The sequence below is a fragment of the Varroa destructor genome, unplaced genomic scaffold (assembly GCF_002443255.2).
Source record: "Varroa destructor unplaced genomic scaffold, Vdes_3.0 BEIS01000004.1, whole genome shotgun sequence".
Classification (NCBI taxonomy): Eukaryota; Metazoa; Arthropoda; class Arachnida; order Mesostigmata; family Varroidae; genus Varroa; species Varroa destructor.
The window spans coordinates 28,955,765-28,974,878 of record NW_019211457.1 but is presented as its reverse complement, the minus strand read 5'-3'; the positions used below and the strand labels follow the sequence as shown (position 1 = coordinate 28,974,878).

Below are 19,114 nucleotides of genomic sequence, written 5' to 3'. Positions count from 1 at the left end.
TATATTAATTATAGCGCCAGAAACAGGACAACAAAGACATTTACCTTGCAATAGAAAGATGCATACGGACCTGATCTAAGTAACCAGCTAGCAAAGCATATTTACAGGTGATGCGTCGATTGGAACCGATATATAAAAAAGAAATGTATTAACAAGAAAACGCTAAGTGCCCACATTGTGCAATTTGCGCTTCAATGTCTGCGCTGGCCTGTGGCCATCGTCACTGCTTCATTTTTTCGCCTATCGTTTCCGCACAATTACGTGACGACTGGAGATGTCGCCGGAATTGGGCAAAGTACCATATACCTGGATGGTGTACCCTAGTGGGCTGGCAAGAGAATCTAGTGCCAGCAACTGACACTTTATAGTAACGGTTTCGTGAAGAATAGGCACTTATTCTGACAGCGACAGAATCTCCGTAGTTAACCGAAACGTTTTAACCCTTAACAGTCAAGGTATCGAGTATTGTTATTTGCTTATTATAAGTCGTTTATAATTTCCGTCGGATCAGATGAGCTATTACCGTTAATGGTCTTAATAGTGATATAAAATTGAGATTTGCCTGAAAAGCTGGAAACCGCTGAGTAAGGTCGCAGGGCTGGTGCTGTTCGTAGTATAGTCTTCTGCAATCAGCTGCCTTGCGAAGAAGAATGGCTAAGTTGAGCTTACGATCAACTCTAAAGGTATCGAAAGTATTAAGGACTGATCTTAACCCACAAAGTCGCAAGTAGAGGCGAGTGTTCGGACATTGATTCCAGCATACATGAAAAACATAAGCTCGAAGAGGGCCTTTAAATTACAGTATACGTCTGACGAGAACGAAATAGCTCTGATTAGGTGTAGCTTTAATACAATAGCATCTCGTAACGGATAGAGCACTAAAGGAAATCTGCCTTGACAGAAACTGAGTAAAAATGTCGCCCAGATATTATTACGCGATAGCACTAATTTTTTATGTTCCGTAAAAAATGTTTCTGCATAAGGCCCGAAGCTCCAAATGATTCACGCAAATAAAACAGGTTCAAATACTACGGGGCATATCGTTTGGCACACAGTATAATTTTTGTATTTAGCTAAAATGTTTACAAGAACAAAAAAAAAGTTGTATGTTTATTCTAGCCAGAAGTGACGATCGTAATTTTCAAGTGCTTATCCAACCGCTAAGTACGCCATCTTTCAGAAAAGTTCAAAGGAATACTTCTACAGGTTAACACGCAACCCCCGCTATTACTGTTACTTCATACTATACTACTGTGTATTATGTATCTACCTCCTTGGGAGAATTTAATATCAATCAACCTATCCGGCCAAAAGTTTGTGAGCCTTTATTTTTACTACGCAGCTACCAGCACGGTTTGCTATTTAAGAATTTCCATCAGCCACCCCTTAACGACACCGTAATTGTATGCAAAAATGTATGCCTACCATTGCGTCATAGTAGCTACTTTAACCACAAAGGCGAATTCGTTCGAAGTCTATGAAGTTTCCTTGTCGGTGCTGCTATTTACCGCTGTAATCATGCGACGCGACCCACAGCCTGATTCCATTCAATGTTTATCTCGCAACGCAGTGTATCACAGACATCGCAGTAACACAGAGTTCAAAAAAAAAATCCACTTTATGCCAGCGATCGAAAGCTTACTTACATAAAAGTTTTGAGATTTAGGTATGGTGCTACTAGCGCTAAGTACTGCTTTGTACGACTAACTCGTTTCAGTATGATACGAAGTACGCCTCCTTGTCTACATTTTGCCCCTAGGACATCGCATGCATGATCTCGGAGATAATCGTATACTAATTGTCCATAGCCGATTAAACGTCCAAGCTCTAAACACCTTAACGGAATCCTCCCATAAATCTGTTGTTATGATGTTGCCTAGTTGATCTTTACGGGACCCGTTCCTGACGAGGACTTCGCAGATATAACGCTTTACAGTACAGTTAGCGATACGAGAAAGATGACCAACTTTAGCGTTTGCAGCTGTCCGCGAAATACTGGCCATCAATCGTGTACTCTCTGTTATACATCGTATATCGTACGATCCTCCTCGGTCGTAGTCCACTATATGCTTCAACAGGTGGTCTTCGAGAGTGAGAGGTGACCTCTGCTCTCTGTTGACTGACACTAGTGTTGAGCCCTGGATGTGTGGCGATTTATTGATCACAAAAAGTGCGGCTAAATGACAGACCTGTCCACGTCGTAACCCCGAGAGGCGCGAGCCAACGGGCCAAATGCAATGGCCAGAGAATTGAGCCCGCCTATTAAGATGCAGTTGTTCCTGTGTGTGCGGTCCGCAAACTGCAAATCCATCCGAGAATCCAAGGTCACAGGTCGTCACTGGGTTAAGTGGTTCGGGTTCGAGGTATGATACGGTTCAGGCTGGGGCGAGCCTGTCTGATAGCTTAGATTTGTTCAGATCACTTCTTTTCTTTTGGCTTAAAGCTCAGGGATCAACAGCATTCCTGCTGTAGCATGCTGATAGCGGGTCCGCAGTCGAACTTGCAGTGGTTGGCATATGCTGGTGACGCAGAGGATCACCGTTGCCGACGCCGCTGTACCTCAACAGGGAGAAGTTTCGCAAAATGGAACGGTGAGCGCTCTTTAATGACATTACGGCTTCACCTCAGCAAGCGAGGATCGTATGAGGAGCATGAGCTCCGCGGGGCACGAAAAAGGTGAGACCGACGGAGCAGAGTTAACAAACAGACAGAAAAATAGAAATAGACTGACAGAGAAATGCCGAAATATTACAGTGGATGTAACGCGGATCGGGCCGCGAAGAAATGCCAGACCACATTTGACGGTAAGGCGAGCCGCGTTAAATGATCGTGATATAGGTGGCGTAAGCAACAACGCTGTTACCATAGATCAGCATGAACGCAGTGCAACGTGGGTCCATTCGGTGTAGGGGGCGATGTCGGTGACTGGACGGATCTGCAGGCGATTTCGATGGAAACGGCCAACATACTGTTATAAATGCAGACAGAAGCTATCGATGCTAGCCACGGACGCGGTAATTAGAGATGAGAGCGTTCTTGTATGCGTGCCGGTCGCGACGAGTTGCGTTGCAGCGAAACGCGGTTCGGCGGTCGTGGACCAAACTCCAATGCTTGTTATAGTAGTAGGGATTGTGGTGATGAAGCTCTTAGAACTGACGGAAGATCACAGATCGGCTATGGAACATTATAGCGCGCAAGTTGGCCACAGGCTGAGTACTCAGCAGAGATTAGCGTAGCAGAGATACGTGAAGAAGATTTGGGCGTTACGTAAATCGTCTGCCCACTGTATGTGTACGGTAGACTGCGAGTCGCTCAGGGAATAAGAGGGCTGAACTTGGCCAATTAAGAAGATGGCGACGAATCATCATTGCGAGGGTGTGGATTGGGTTTCATTAAGTAGTCGTTTCTTACTGGGCATGCTCAGCTTACAGTAACTGCTATGGGACCTGTTTCTTTTAAATCTGCGCTTAGAAGAAGACGAACTTTATTTTATTGTTTGAATAGAATAAATTAATAACGTGTTAATAATTAATATTTCCTTGCATAAATGTTCACTCCAATGTAAACTATGCTTGCCCACGAAATGCTCTCGTTCAAATGAAATCTAATTTACTTAACCGAAGCGTTGGTGAGACGTTTTGTTATTGTCCGCTTGTAAAAAGTATAGAACCAATATAGATCGACTTATTGGCTCAATAGGCGCAGATAAAACGAAGTCGACAACTTCAGTCTTTATACCGTTCTGCCGTCATAAGCAAGAAGAGCCACAATAACAATAGCAATGGCCGCAGAGCCAGAAATCCCAGCTAGTTGGTTAGAGTCTTCAACTAGTCGGAAGGCATGCCCTGCTGTGCGTCAAGTGCTGATTGAGATTTTGGCCATTGGATTCGCCTGAGTCAGTTTCAGAATCAGCCTGATGGACCGCCCGTCCTAACGCCATCGCCTACGGTGCCTACGCCAATGAACACATTAATACCTCGTTTCGACAAGGTGTATTGGATGGCAGCTTGATTGAAGCTTTTACTTAGCTAGCTGCTAAAGTGACATTGCTTTTGCCATCTAACTCTTCCTGCTTCATTGCATACCAACAATAAAAGCATTAAACACACATCCGCAGGAGGGCGCAAGCGGCTAGGATCTTCAAAGTTGCTCAGATGTTCTATGGAAGCTACGTAACTTGCACCAGAGGCCAATTGCGAAACACATCACCGTAAAGAGGGACGTCAACTCAACCAGCGTGAATTAAACAACACCTAATCGAAGTTGTATAATGCTGGTAAAAATCGAAACGTTCGTGTTGATACAATCGGGACCGGTTGCTGCCGTGACTGTTTCAGCGTCGATTGGGAAAGTTCAGTAGGATTGGTAAGTTAGCCGATGTGCCGAATGGTGCTTGACCGGTGGTGAAGACCTTCCGCTTAGTGTTCTATTGCCGCACATTTGCTTCTGTTCTTATGTAGATCAAATCTTAAGCTGCTCGTCTGCTACCGAATTCGGTGGAAGAAACCGATCGCGCCAGGAAGTGCTACGACCAGCGCGCAAAACAATCAACTCCATTCCCACACCGTATGTTATCGCATGTATTAGAGTTTTGTTGGGTCGTTGATTTACCAGTTGATCGGTTTGCTGTGACGGATCTTCCGCGAGCCTGCCGTTATTGGCTCCTTTGTAATCAATCTTAACTTGCAGACGCTCTCCCGTTTGGTCGCTTTCTGCCTCCTAATTTCTGTTTTGTCGCAACATACAGAAGCTTGGCGTTAGCGGCGGAATGCGCGGAAACGTCAACAAATCACCAAACTGCTCACTGAACGCTTTCCAAGTAACAGGCACTGCCACGCGTCTGTGCTTACGGATTTGACTCTGGTGACGGTGGCTGCGTTATTATTGTCGCTTTCGATGATGTTGTTGTTACTGTCGATGTTCCTATTACCGAAATCGTCTGCTGCAGCAAATGAAGTAGCGAGCACTGACTGAATCTTAGCGGACTTCGTTGCGACAGGCAACACTGCTGCTGCCGAAATTGTTTGTTTGTCCTTGTTATTGACTTGGCTAGAAATTGTTGTTGCCTACTTTGCCGCCGTTTCTATTGGTTTTGGTCGATGCAATCACAGGGAAGATTCGTTATTAAAAACTGCTCATATAACGGGTGGTTTAATCCACACATGACAGTATAATATGCAGAATATGCCCAGGACTATTTTAACCACACCTTCACTCCTCCCCTCAAGGACAGATGAACTACTTCGGATCCTTTGAGGAGAGCCTGCTAAACCACGAATGCTCTTAATTGATTTCCTGCGCCCTCTGACGCGCTTCGTTAAAGCGTCGCCGTCTTGTCCTTCTTTTTCACTGCTTATTTAAGAAAAGCCCAATTTATAATTCGTCTGGTGCCGTCAGGTTTACATTGCCTCTTTTATAACTTTCTTTTATTAAACTGGGTTGCCGTGGTCCGCTTCAAGCCTTGTGCCTTGAAGCGCGCTGCAACCAAAAATCGTGTCCTCAGAATTGTCAGCAGGATCTAAGACGCACAGAGTATATGCTGAATGTTATTCTTTTCCCATTGTTTTCTCCTATATCTGGAATCGTCCACGCCGAGTAAGTATATCTAAGTTAACCTATATGACAGTTTGTCAGATGGTTTACCGTATCACTTGTCTACTGGCGCTGCTCGGTCTGATCTCACGCGGCTTCACTAATGGCATCAGCGGCGAAATCTGCCAAAAGGTTCAAGTGAAATCACAGGAGTGTAATGCAACTCTTTAGAGCCCAACAATTTTATCAACTAGCATCGTGATTTCATAGAAAAGTTATTTGGGGTTTACTATATTCCTCATTGAATTAAGTGTTACATATATTTTTTTATTAAAATAGGAAGCTTTTCCTTTGTTGACGGCATACGAGGTATAAAGGGAAGGTTGATATTTAACGACGAGTTGATCTAACAACGTCCAGGTGTTCCGTAACTGAAGTCACACGTAGTAATATTATCGGTCAAAGGCAGAAAACGACGGCGGTTTGCTTCGAGATGAAATTTCATTGCTATACGCCGTGGGTACGCCGTCCCAACTACAGGTTCGCGATAATGATTTGTAAAGTCAGTGTCCTATAAAAATGCCGTTATTCATTCTCGTACAATACATACTTGTAGGTAAGGCTGCCCTAATGGTAAACCCGAGTTGTATTGACAAGCGATTAACTTGCCTCAACGCATGCTTCATAAACAGATAATAGTAATACCAATAAAGACAACAGGGTTGGGATTGAAGTAACACATAAATTAAACAGATTTGATCTAATTAGGCCATCTATAGGACGAAGGAAATGTCCTATTCGAGTAGAAAAATTGATAATCTTCACTTGACAACAGTATGCAATCAGTTAGCTAGAGCCAGAACGACAGATAAACTTATTACAGTGGAAATAATATTCCATTTAATTACAGGCCAACAACAAAGCACATCCTCTACAGCTCACTCTGCTTACTAACAGAGCTTCTTAAGGAGTGTTAACACACGAGACAGAGGGGCATTTTTTTTTCTAGTCTCACAAGCCGCATTACTTTACGCGATTCGCTCCTAGGGCATCCGCGTGAATTTTCAGAGTCAGTATTTATTATTTGAAAGCTTCGCCATGTTCACACGTCAGCAAGTTTATCTGAGCTCTACAGAAGGCGGCTCCTAAGAGTGGACCCGTACACTGGGCACTGCGCGGGTAAACTGGCCAACAGAAAAGTATTACGCATAGAGCATGACCCCGACAAGCAGCTTAACATAGATGGTTTAGGCATATATTCAGTCCGTCGCTACTGAAATAGCATCCGTCCGCGAATTGTTGGTCTGGCAATGACGGCCTTAACAATAACAGTGACAAAACAATTTGTTGTAATAACTCTGCCACTTTGGCCGTTCAGCTGTGTTCTACAGAGTGAGTAAACTTCATCTAGCTAGCTACCGCCGGCAAACGAGAGCTTGAGACGTCAACAATCAAAGGGGTCATTGCAGGGTGTCAGGGGTGTAGCCGTCGCTGGAGCAACGTCGTTAATGTCACAACTGCTGTGTCAGCAATATGTTGCCGTTTGGCATATTTACTCTGCCACCATTTACGCTTTTCTATCCTCCTTCGAGGAGATTTTTATTTTCCGTCGTTTTCACGAGGTTGCTTGTTCTTCACGGTGGTGATTCTAGCTTGAGGGCAAAATGATGAGCCAAAACGATAGCACCGCCAAAACGACGTGCTCACGATCTCGACAGAACGCAAGACGACAAATACGCTACAGCATAGAGCTAGACACCGGAATGGAGCAGAGAGCTGGCGCGGGAACGATGGTGCATATGAGATTCGCTCTTAATCATCGACGACGCGAGCCAAAGAGAAAGCCAGACAGAAAAAGGAAACAAAGTAGCCATCAGCTGACAAACAAAGGCCATATCAAGATTAAGCACGCAGTATTACTGTGCACATATAAATACATAAAATACATCTAATAGTTGTCTAATGGACGGTAGCCTTTGTATCCACTGTTGTCTCATGTGTTGTTGCTCGTTGGCGTAAAAAACGTGGGAAAATTTTTAACGTCATGTTACTAATTCTCCAGATGACTTTATTACCAACCGCGACTAGATCACGCTTGTAATGGGGTACATCTTAAATCGTGCTGGTTTAGCGTTGAACGGGCTAGTGGCGACCGTAGTTATGAATCAAATGTGGGGTAAGGTGGGTACACGCTGGCACCCTAAGCTAAAAATAATAACCCATTCGGTAGCGAGAGCAGCAGCGAATACGACAACACAAGTCCTGATCTCAGCTATTACATTATCGCAGTAATGAAAAGAAAAAAAATATTAACTACCGCATTACAAATGACTGTAGCGGTACCGGTGGAAAGAACGTAATTACGGGTGAGTCAGATGAAAAATGAAAAGCAAAAAACTAAAGTTAAATAAAAAAACAACTAATAACGGTCCTGGGATCCGAGGGACAATAGGATATTCATAGTAGGAAGTTCATAGCACAGACACAATCATGTGAAGGCTCTCATTATAGAATCACGATAAATGATAACGGCACTAACTACCGGAACGGGCTCGAATACGGTGGCGTATTTAACGTAACAGGTCGGTACGGTATGACTAACAAAGCCCCACCGTCACCCCACCGCAACTAACAAGAACAAGAACAAATGCTTAAAAAACGACAGCTTCGGACGTACCATGTCACTAGGCGACACTCCGTGACCGCCGTGAACAACTATAGTAGATCAAAACCAGCCAGGCAACTGTTCCACTTGATAGCCAAGCGATCAGAGCAAATTCGTTGGTCAATCATTGTGGCAGAAAATGTACCCTCTCGTTTTGTGGCTGAACCGCAAAACAACTTTTACGGATAACCGCCCGCTGCAGTATAATATATGGACCACCAACGAATGAATGTCTCAAACGTTGATGCGACCACATTCGGAAGAATGGCGTATCATTTGCGCAATACACGGCTCAGTGAGCCAGACACGACGAAGTCAACGAGCGAAAGAATAGGCCATACGCGCATGCGATATCTTTTCTCTTTCGTTTTGTAGGACGTATTATCTACTGCTTTGCATTGTTGCTCTTTGCTGTCGGTTGGCGACGTGGTGGAGGATGAGAGATCTCCTCAGGACAAGGGGGTGTGATGCGAAACAACCGCGAAAAAAGCTGGTGGACAAATGACACGAGCGCGCATACGCGACGATAAACAAGCATGTATAGGGACAACGAATGGCCGGAACGGCGGTACGCGTAATCTCGTGTGCGACAACAGCGTCATGCTTGGAAAGAATTCAATCTCAGGACAGCGGAGTGCGGACGTACTGATATATTCGCATTACTTATTATTATATTATAGCAGTGCTTATTTAATTTTAGATAATCCGTGGCTATAATATGCATAACCAGCTAGGAACAATCCGCCTAACGCCAACGAAACGAAGGGGACCTTGTAAAAAATTGTGTTCCTCAGATGCCACGGGGCCGTTAGAGGTTGTGAAGGCCTTTATGGGTAATCGCAGCGCAATAACGACACTGTTTGTGGGAAGCTATCAAATAATAGCCTGCACAAGTGAGGTTGAAGGTTCGAGAAGCAGTACGACAAACTGTATCCGTGATTGACTGCGGGAACTAACTAGCTACGACCCGTTAAAGAATAGAGCGTGATTAATTCTCGTTTTCGTGTCCCACAGCCACCTTGTATTACAAAGTGCATAATGTTTTTAGGATATTTTTCAGTAAAATGCGGCACACATATTCACACGTGTTCGCGCCTCTGGGAAAACTCGAGTGGCTTCTCCAGTGACTTATCCTAAACCCTGACCCCAACTGCGAACATGTCACTCTGTCAACAGATTTGTCAACAGTGGGTGGTGAATCGCATACGTCTTTCTTGTCTCGTCCCATTACAAAGCATCGTACAAGCACAGAGAAAACGAACATTGTACGACTTCAATTACATTTCATTTGTTGACGATATTTAGCAATGCCATGTGCGTACATGGCCCCTCCAGTTGCGTCTGACAAGCAGTAAAGGAGATGGTCGTAGCGACCGAATATGGCAATTCATCATAATATTATATTCACTAATAATAAATACGTCCAACTTCGTCAATTCACCGAAATTGAATTACTTTTAAATTAAATATATCCAGACTTGGTGGGGAGTTGGATTTTATATTATGCGTCGTATATTCTTATTCTATCGCATCGATCGTAGCATTTTTTTGACTCATGCTCGTTTCTACCGACAACTTCATTTCATATATTTAGTTAGCTAGCACGGTTAACTGTTGGACTTGCCTTATGAGCTTTCGTATAAACCTATCCCTTGTCAAATATTCACTATTTATGTCATGAACATGTAGAATCACTTACATAACACTATCAACATCCCTATTTGAGTAGCACTTCAGTCTAGATTCGGTTCGTACGCGTCCCTCTCACGGGCTCCAGCAACCTAAATGTTTCAACAGCGTAGTTTTCAAGCTGCTATCCCGAGCCGTCCCTCGACATTCTACGACATAGAAAGGAAAAGAATGGCGAAAAATATGAGCTGCTTCGAGAAAGACAAGCATTACAACTCTATCTAGTTGGCTACTACGGGGAGACCTTTGTTTATATTTTTGCTCCCTTTAAGCCTCTGTCTATCGTGTAGCCGCGCGTGTATCTGTCCTAAGGTGGCAGGAACAATTGAAATTGCCTTTGTTGTTGATGATGTTAATTGTGATTCGGCAACTGGAGGAGTTCCTGGACTGGCGTATCCTGTCCTGCGCCACAAGGTGTATCGTGGGAGAGCGCCGTTGGAGCGATGGCACATTTAGCAGAGCATCGATTCGCCATTCGATGTTGCTGGTTTCTATTTATTCTTCCTCTGATAATCAGTTAGGAAACGCTGGTTTATTCGCATGATTTGATGCAAATGCACGTATGACAGATGGAAGATTTGCCTTCCGCATCGGATTTGACGGGCTACGAGGGCTTAGCGGGGGTAGTGCTCCTGTTGATGCCATGTCGAGTCACTGTGGACTGGAGGTTGAAGTGTGAGGGGTACACGCCCGAACCGATAACTCGTAGGGTATGCTTCGCCCAGCACGATTGCTAGTTGCAACATGCTGCTCGTTGCATGTTACAACAAAATATTGCCGAAACACATACTACGATACATTTCCGCTTGGCTTGGCGTAACAGGGCGAGTGGGGGGGGGGGGGGGTAACCTCGATTCCTCTAGGTTAGCACTGGTGTCTAAGCGGCCAGAATTCTGTCGAGGATGCAATAACATGCAGCAGAGCGATATCAAGAGCTAAACCTGTTAGTAAGGCGCTTGTGCTATTGATTACTGGAAGGCGGACGGGGTTGAATGAGTGTTAACGTACCGCTACGAGCTACCTTGGCTGAATACAGCTTTTGAAGCAGACTCATTGTCCGACGTCGAGTAGTTTTTAGAACTAGTATAGTATATGAACTAGCTCTCTAATAGATCTGTTGATTGGTGATCGTTTACGCATAGGTCTCAATGCAGCCAATCGATACCTGGAGCATACAACCCCAAAGCGTATAATAGCTATCGGTTCCACGCCATAAACGATGGGCCAAATCGCAAACGTTCAGGTATCCTATCTAAGTAATCCTAATCTAAACGTAACTTATCCTATAAAAGTCAAAACCTATTAAAAAGGTGACATAAAAGCTGTGCAAGGTTTCTGCGCAAGAAGCCAATTAGTTTCGAACTCTTCCTCGAAGACTCCTTTCTCGAAGAACAGTCGCTCTCATCTATTATGGTCGAATGTGGTATAATGTATCAGGCACAAAAGGGGGCCATGCAAACGCACTGAATACATGCAAGCTTGACACCGTGTCTATATGCTGCCGAGCAGCCGATTACTAGTCATCGGGAAACTAACAAATAATCGATAGTTCCGAAGATGAATAATAATATTATACAGCTATACTTGATACTGACGTCAGCAGTTCGATGGCGTCGGGTCGACGCAATCATGCGTTACCGAAATCCTGTTCTTTTATTTACCGCCTTGCTGCCATTGCCCCTAACCACAGCATTTCTAAACAAAATTTAACCACCTTTCCAACCTGTTTTTCGTCATAACTGACCAACTCCACGCACGTATCGAAACTTTTGTGACAGGCAAGTCAAGTAGTGTCGGAAGCCGCAGAAACTGGAGCAAATATATTTTTCCATGCCAGAGGAATTTACCAATGGTTAGGCCTGAACGGCTCTGAACGGAGAGGCGCGCATGTACACGCACTCGGGCCGAATCGAAGCCTACAATGACCAGCGTCACTCTTAGCTCGTTCCGCGCACTTGGATACACTTCGTCACTCTTTTTTTTCTGTCATACGAATCTAATTGTCTCTCGTAGCGGTATCACTGCTATCTTTTGGGCTATTGCTCGGCCCATTCAAAGGGGCTGCTTTGTCCGCGTTGGTTAATCTAAAAGCGTCATTCTGTCTTAGAAAAAGAAGTGCTTGGTTGACTCCGATGAATGATCATGCGAGGCTGGAAATTGCGTGGCCATCGTAAACAAGTTCTTCATACGTACACTGGTGAACCTGGCGTCTTTGGAGCCCGGTGCTGCAGAGGGTCCGAACTAGCTGTGAGCATCTTTTCATTCCTACGTGTATATATATATATATATACTGCTTATTCAGGCGTGAGATGATTCAAAGGTGCCCTAAGGCGGTCACTTCTAACCGATCGGTCTAGTTATTATTTGTGCGTTACAATGAACAGCTAGCGGCGCATTTGCTGAAAGTCGCAAATATATCGCGTCTGGCTACGGTGTTACTTAAGAGATTCGCTTGATCTGGTAAGCTGTTAGGGGTTGAGATCGTTGAGTCGACATCACGGTATCAACTATGGAGGTATACACATGCGTAAACATATAAAAAAAGAAGAGCTCTAGTGTTGAGGATCTTCTACGACACGCACATACACTTTTTCTATCGTTAATTCGCCAACTCATACGTGTATATATATATAAGCAACAACATGAGTCCTTTCATCAAAACCACCTGTAGCGTTTTTTACGTAGGGGGCAGCACTTTGCTTCAGTAGCGCCGATGGCGTCCGCACAGACAACGCGACAATAGCGCCAGTCGTCAACTTCTTTGCGGTAGGGAGTCTCTATCCTATGCGCTAATGAATCTGTCGGAAATTATCTTCAGTGGGCCCTAAGGTATAGTTCATAGGGGAATTCGCCAAATCCGTCGAGCAGCGACCGCGCTAAGATTAGCGGTGACGATACGTTGTTGACGATAATGGCATATCAGTAATCAAGGAGAGCGACCGATTACTCTGACAGACACGGCGCGCACTGGGAATAGGACAAGGAATGTACGTACAGCCTAAGGTTGTTCCCAGCTACCAAGGCTGACGAGCTGGTTCAGTCGGCAACTTCATGGCGGATTCTGTCATCTAGTTAGGCAGGATTACCGATACCGCCGCCTTTGTCCGGCAGACGACGTCGGCCCTGCATCTGTTCAGCCGTACCTAGATAGTGATATCCGCTAATAACTAGATAGCTATTAATGTTTCTTTAATGTCATTCGTCTCATTACATCGCCTATAAACGTATCATAATGGAGTATGAAAATCTGGAAATGAAGACTCTGAGAGGTTCAACACGTGAGTTCATCTTCGACGCCTGACAGCGCATAACAAAGGGATAGTCGATGACTTGGTGAGAACAGCTGAACAAATACTACTATATTATACACTACGGATTGTTAGCGGGTTGGGTCAAGAGATCTCTCCTTGTCATATTTATTTACAAATGTAAACAATCTACGATATACAGAAATTCCAAAATGGGAATTATGTATTTTAGGGAAAGCCAGGTGTTGTTTTGCTATCGAGCATGGCAGCGGAGCTATCCATCGCAGAAATTACATGAACAGCTCTCATCGGGGTAACGATATCAGCATCTGAGTCTGAGTAAACCACTGATAAAGCAACGGGCCCAATCGTCGTTAATTTTCTATTTAGGCAACTTTAACGTAACGGAAGTTAATTCAACTATTTTTTATATTCCCGTTTTCTGCCAGAACAAGCTTTGGCCTGAAGCAATTACTATCACATTGCATTTATTTTATTATGACAGAAAAAATCGCACGTCTTCTATGATCAACGCATAGCGTGATGGGCAGTGTCATAAAATAATACAACATATACGATATTTTGATTTTATGGTACACCACTTGCTATCTGTACATGTATTATAGGCAATATATAATACGTGTACAGGGGCAAATGTAGGCAAACCGCTGTACGTATTGCTTTTCATTGTATTCTGCAATGTTGTGTTGTTATATGTGGTCGTGCTGTTCGGAGACGACTATAATTATGTGGTCCACAAAGTCGGTAGCGAGATATCGCAAAAATCAGCACTTATAGTATAGGTTATAATAGCCATAGTATAAAAAAAAAAAAAAAAAACTAAAAACAGCACGAAGACAGCAAACTTGCCCACTGGCCTCGGTGTTGCGTTTAGTAGATATTAACTAACGGTTAGGACGCACGCCGTTCACGTGCGCGTTCATTACCAATAGAGCATAATATAATGGCATCGAATAACGATCACATCTTTCAGAAACCGTCAGCCGTTCTAGCTTCCTCATTAGATCGTACGCGTAACCGCTAATGACAACGAAGACAAGGCTCGTTGTTGGCTGCAAGGCTGCTATAGATAGAACGAAATGTTGAAATCTTGGCGGAAGACAGGCTGTCTCTACCGGTCGAAATCACTGTTACATAAACTCAATTAGCAAGTTCATTATCATACATCAGCCCAATGTCTTGCTACAGAAATGCATTCATGTCAGGATAGCAGGCTGGAGAGCTGTGTTACAAGCCCTCTGCCGAGAACAAACCTTATTCATGAATGAAGCAGGGGCCGGAATCGCTTAACGCTAACAGTGCAGGGATGACTTCACTGTTTGGGACGGTTCGGACATATCACTGTATCATATTATTAAATATTATAATGTGATTAAATAGGACACGTAATTATTTAGATCGGAAGGACGAACTCTGGATAAATGGAGTCATTACTGGATAAGTTCTTTTCCCTTGAATACCTGATGGCCAAAATGCTTATTTCTCTACGCGCGTTATGATTCGTTGTAAAAAAAATTAGTCAGCCATGAGCCGCGCACCATGCTTCGATCTATTTAGAACCGCTATATCTGTTTGCGTAACGTTGAAAACGTTGTACTTAGGCGCATCAAGGGCTTGCGGTGATTGATGTCATTGTAGAAATATCATTTCCGACAGAGTAAACCTCCACATTTACTGGAAAAGTTGTCGAGTGTAAATGATTACTAAACAAAACACTGATCAGACCCCACGACAGTATATCAGCTAATAGATCCGTTTGTCTGATGGACTAATTCCTGGACCTGTAATAGGTCGTACATAATCGGGTCCTTCCACATCGCCGCGTCGGCTTTCCACGAACTCTTCCTTCCCAAATCCGTACGTTTGCTATGAAGGGACGCCAACGCTGCAGTGAAGACAAATTCTAACTAAGTACATAGCATTCACTTACTCAGTGCCTTTCTTGCCCCCTTAGCCAGCGATGTTGTCACAGATTCAATTAGGGTTTTGTATTGGGGAGCTGTCTGAATTGTCAATTAAACCGGCCGAGCTGATGGCCGAATGACAAGGGGACAGTGACTCAGCCAATGAGCTTCATCGGATTCGATCCTTTGTTTGGATCGGATCATAGCGATATCACAGTGTTTCCATTTGATCGTTTCACCGCTGATCCGAGGCTGACTCCGCCCGCTCGTTGGCTTATCGTTATTGGCTTTCTTCGTGAGAAGAGAAGGTCAACAAATTAATCAATTCCTGCCGCGCTGTAGCTGTCACTGCTATCATCACGACCACCGCGATTCCTGCGAGCGTGTCCGTCTGCACCGTTTTCGTCGCCAGTCGATTTCAGCGTCGCCAGCTGGCTACTTCTTCTGCGGCAGTCGGCTATACTTTTTGCGTAAGCCCTAATCTAAGTAAGACCGCGTACATTCAGCGTGTCCACAACCTCCAGCATGGCCCTAACCACACAGGCTATTTACCGTGTTAGCATTGCGTTGATGCTGCTATTGACTGCTGCGGCTGTCGGGGCTTTTGTGGTCGATTGTCGTCGTCGTCGGCGGGGTCGGGGATGAACAGCGATATGAAGCGATTCCAATGATAACTAAGCGAAATTAGGAAAAGTTGGATACGAAAAGTGACTTTTCGCGAAGCCGACAGTGACAGCGGCGCCGATAGAGGACTGTTGCACAGTCTTAACGAACTGTTTTCACTGCGGCTTCAACTGGAGCCTCGATAACAGCAGAACGTGTTTTGTCCGCTTGCATCTTTAGTCCGTTAATTTTATTGGGTGGAATGGCTGGACGTTGTCAATCAATGGATGACGCCATCGACGGCGAAGAAGAGCCGCATCGCCCCCGTTCAAGCCAGCGTGGCCCCGATGATGCGCCACCAAAAACGAGGCATCAGCAATTGTATTGGCAAGACTGATAAACTTTAAAAGGGTCTGGAGTTCTTTTTTCCTTATAATGCAGGCTGAAGGTTGTATGGATTCGGATGATTTGTGTAATAAGTGAAAGTCACTGGTTCGATTCCCACTCGATCCCGTTGTAACGGTAGCGTCGTTGGTTCGGAGCGGACGACATGGCAACCCACGTCATTGTGTTCGAGGCTTTGTAATAACGCGAAACGCCGGACCAGCCTTAGTTGTGATTGGAGCGTTCGGCGGCGTGTTTGTCACTGTGAATCGATCACCCTACGGCTAGGATATTTTTGCCTGAAAATCTCTTGGTAGGAAATAAGTTTTTCTCAGATCGTAAGTAGAGACACCGTAGAAAAAAAATAGCAACGACAATTCTTCTATAGCTATCTACCGTAATCATGAAGGTATGTAGAAAAAGTTACCTTGATCGATGAGAGCTACGAGTTGAAATGACGAGCAACTTGTTGCGCATGTTGAATCATATATCATACAACAATGCAGTCGCGCGTGCGTTTACATACATTTTAATGAAGAAGACACTAGTGAAGATGACCTGAGGATTAATAGCGATAATAATCAAGGGTTAATAGCATAGCTGAATGGTACGTTATGTTTTTTCATAACGTTTAATATCATATTTGGCTCTTTAGGCTGATCCCATGAGAGTTAATGTAAGAAGATTGGTCCGCATCCGTCTTACCTATGGCAAAAGGCTTTTGAGGAATCGAAGGCTTCACGGATAGATAGATCCGTAGTGTAGGTGGTAAAGCAAACGGCGATGCTCGTGGCATAGACTGTTACAACTCGAATTTTCTTGGTAATAGATAGCTTAGTATAGGCCGGAAATGATTAAGCCGATTAAGAGAGTCGCCGTTTACTTCAATTGTGACCCAATTAGGTATGAGCATTTTTCTGTCAATTAGACTAGGCATAGCCGTACTTTAGCACCGTAAGATTACCTGAACCCTATATGAAATATACCTAGGGGTAGAAAGGGGTAAAGAAACAAACTTTTCGCGTCGTGAGATTCCGTGAAAATCCTGATCGAATCTGGACCATTTCACCATTTTATTCGCTGTGCATTTAACGTACATGAGTTCAAAGCAATCTAACGGGTAACAGACATCCTAGCTGGACCATATGGTTGGTTATCAGTCATAAATCTATATGTGCCTCGCGTTGACCGGTCAAATATTCTGTAAAAATATTCTATTCTGATATATTCTGTGTTCAGCTCGTTCAGCATTGGTTTGCTAATTTTCAGGCCATTCCCGTTGTCAATGAATGTACAAATATGGGTATAAGGATACCTGAAGGACTAAAAAAATAACGCATCAGCAGTCGTACATTAGCAAGTTCGGCTGTTGCCGTGCGGAAGTGGGCAAATTATTCAGATTGAAAACATCCATTATCCACTATCGAAGAAATAAGGAATACATAATTTTTATGAGGTATAGATTCGAGCTTAGTGTGTGTATACTGTATTTTGCCGGAAAAAGCCAATTACGTGTTATCACGGCACATCAGTCAGCCATGGTCGGGTATGCAAGTACCTCTGGGTGTTCTCTAGAAAAGGAAACAATAGAAACCGCGCTAGGACAAAAACTCTTCTAAATTTTTCTGACTTTTTTAACCTTCGACGTGAGGCAGCAGACACTTCACACGTGCACGCAGCTTTATGACTGGTTAACGACAAGATTGACTTGGATGCGCTGCCACAGCTAGTCACTATTAGGTCACTCTATACTCTGATTATAAGATCCGAAAAGCAGGAATCGGCTGAAGTTCACCTTTTGGTTCCACGTTTTGGCCTTTTATTGGGTTAGTTAACGTTCGATTTGTCGTACCCTTCCCCCCCCCCCCTATCCAGCATGATCTTCCTATTTCCTCTACCGTTTATCCATGAGACTATTGAATAGATTGTGTCGAAAGCTAAACGCGTTACCTTCCAGTGTAACTAGTCAGTAATAGGCAGTGGGCAGTCCGACAGTTTAATATCGCCATTCATATCGGCGGGTCGTTCAAGTCGACGTAGGACGGGACGGGTCCAAAAAAGAGCATAGATAACATGACGCCGCAGCCGCGAAAGTCGCAGCAGCGGCCACGTCCGCTAACAAACCAGTGACTGAACTAACGTCCAAGTCAAAGGTCATCATCATAGAGTGATTTTGCCTGTCAGACCATCGTCTGCACAGCTCCTATTGCTGTCGTTGCCAATGCCGCCCCAGACGGACTCGTAGAAGTCGCGTCGCAATTTAGGGCTGTTTCGGCTGGGTCGGCGCTTTTTCCTGTCGTTGTTCGCGGCTGGATTGAGCTGCGACGAAACGTGCTGGTTGAACCGTCGGTAGCTTGTTCACTCGTTCGGTGTACAAGGCACAGACGAATGATTGACCGCATGATCGCATGGTGGTCACTCGACGGCGAGGTGCGACTTCGCTGCTGGTGGAGTGGTCGATCGGCAACGAAAAATCAACGTTCCCACAGCAATTATCAGATCATTGTTGCTGATGGCATAGTTATTACCGCCGCCTTGAACTGGTACCGTGGACACTTGTAGGTTATCGCTACCGGGGCTGCAGAACTAATAGCAGCTGGCGAACTTCCGCTAATAGTATCAGTAGTAATAGTCGAAGATGGTAGCCAACGTGTCTGACTTTATCAGCATACGAACGCACGCGAAAAAAAAGTCGAAAATAGATAAAATAGAAATAAGAAACTGAAAATAAGGACGACTATCTTCCTATTTCTATGAAACTGCTAAGATTACTCTGACGCGCCGGGACATGGGGCGAATGAGGGGAACTGACAAGTATCTAGATAAGTAGACAGAGCGTGTTTCTTGTACTCTCTTTCAATTTCGCGACTGTTATTTGCCTTTTTCGTTTTCTATTTGTTAGTCCACAAGCATCTATCCATCTGTTTCTGTCGCTCGTTCTTTCGTTGGCTTTCCTATTCAATCTTGTTCCTTCCAGGAGCCTGCATTTTCTCGCGCTGCGGTCGTCAGTAGCAACTCGGTTGTTTCGTTGGCTAGTTTTGGTGATCAGGATGCTCATGATGGTGCCG

At 44.4% G+C, this 19,114-nt stretch overlaps 1 protein-coding gene across 11 annotated transcripts in view; it reads right to left on the bottom strand.

Moving 5' to 3' along the window:
* The window catches only part of LOC111248935 (uncharacterized), a 165,133-nt gene that overhangs the window by 102,564 nt on the left and 43,455 nt on the right, over window positions 1-19,114 (bottom strand). For 5 of the 11 annotated variants that reach the window (XM_086989108.1, XM_086989106.1, XM_086989120.1 and 2 more), the window contains one exon: window positions 16,474-16,604. The exons of 5 other annotated variants lie outside the window; for them this stretch is intronic. In XM_086989108.1, coding sequence (XP_086845234.1) covers window positions 16,474-16,540 — 67 coding nt within the window. In that variant the 5' untranslated portion in view covers window positions 16,541-16,604. Of the gene's footprint in view, window positions 1-16,473; window positions 16,605-19,114 lie in introns of those variants that run through there. One more of the 11 variants, XM_086989115.1, reaches the window with a different exon arrangement.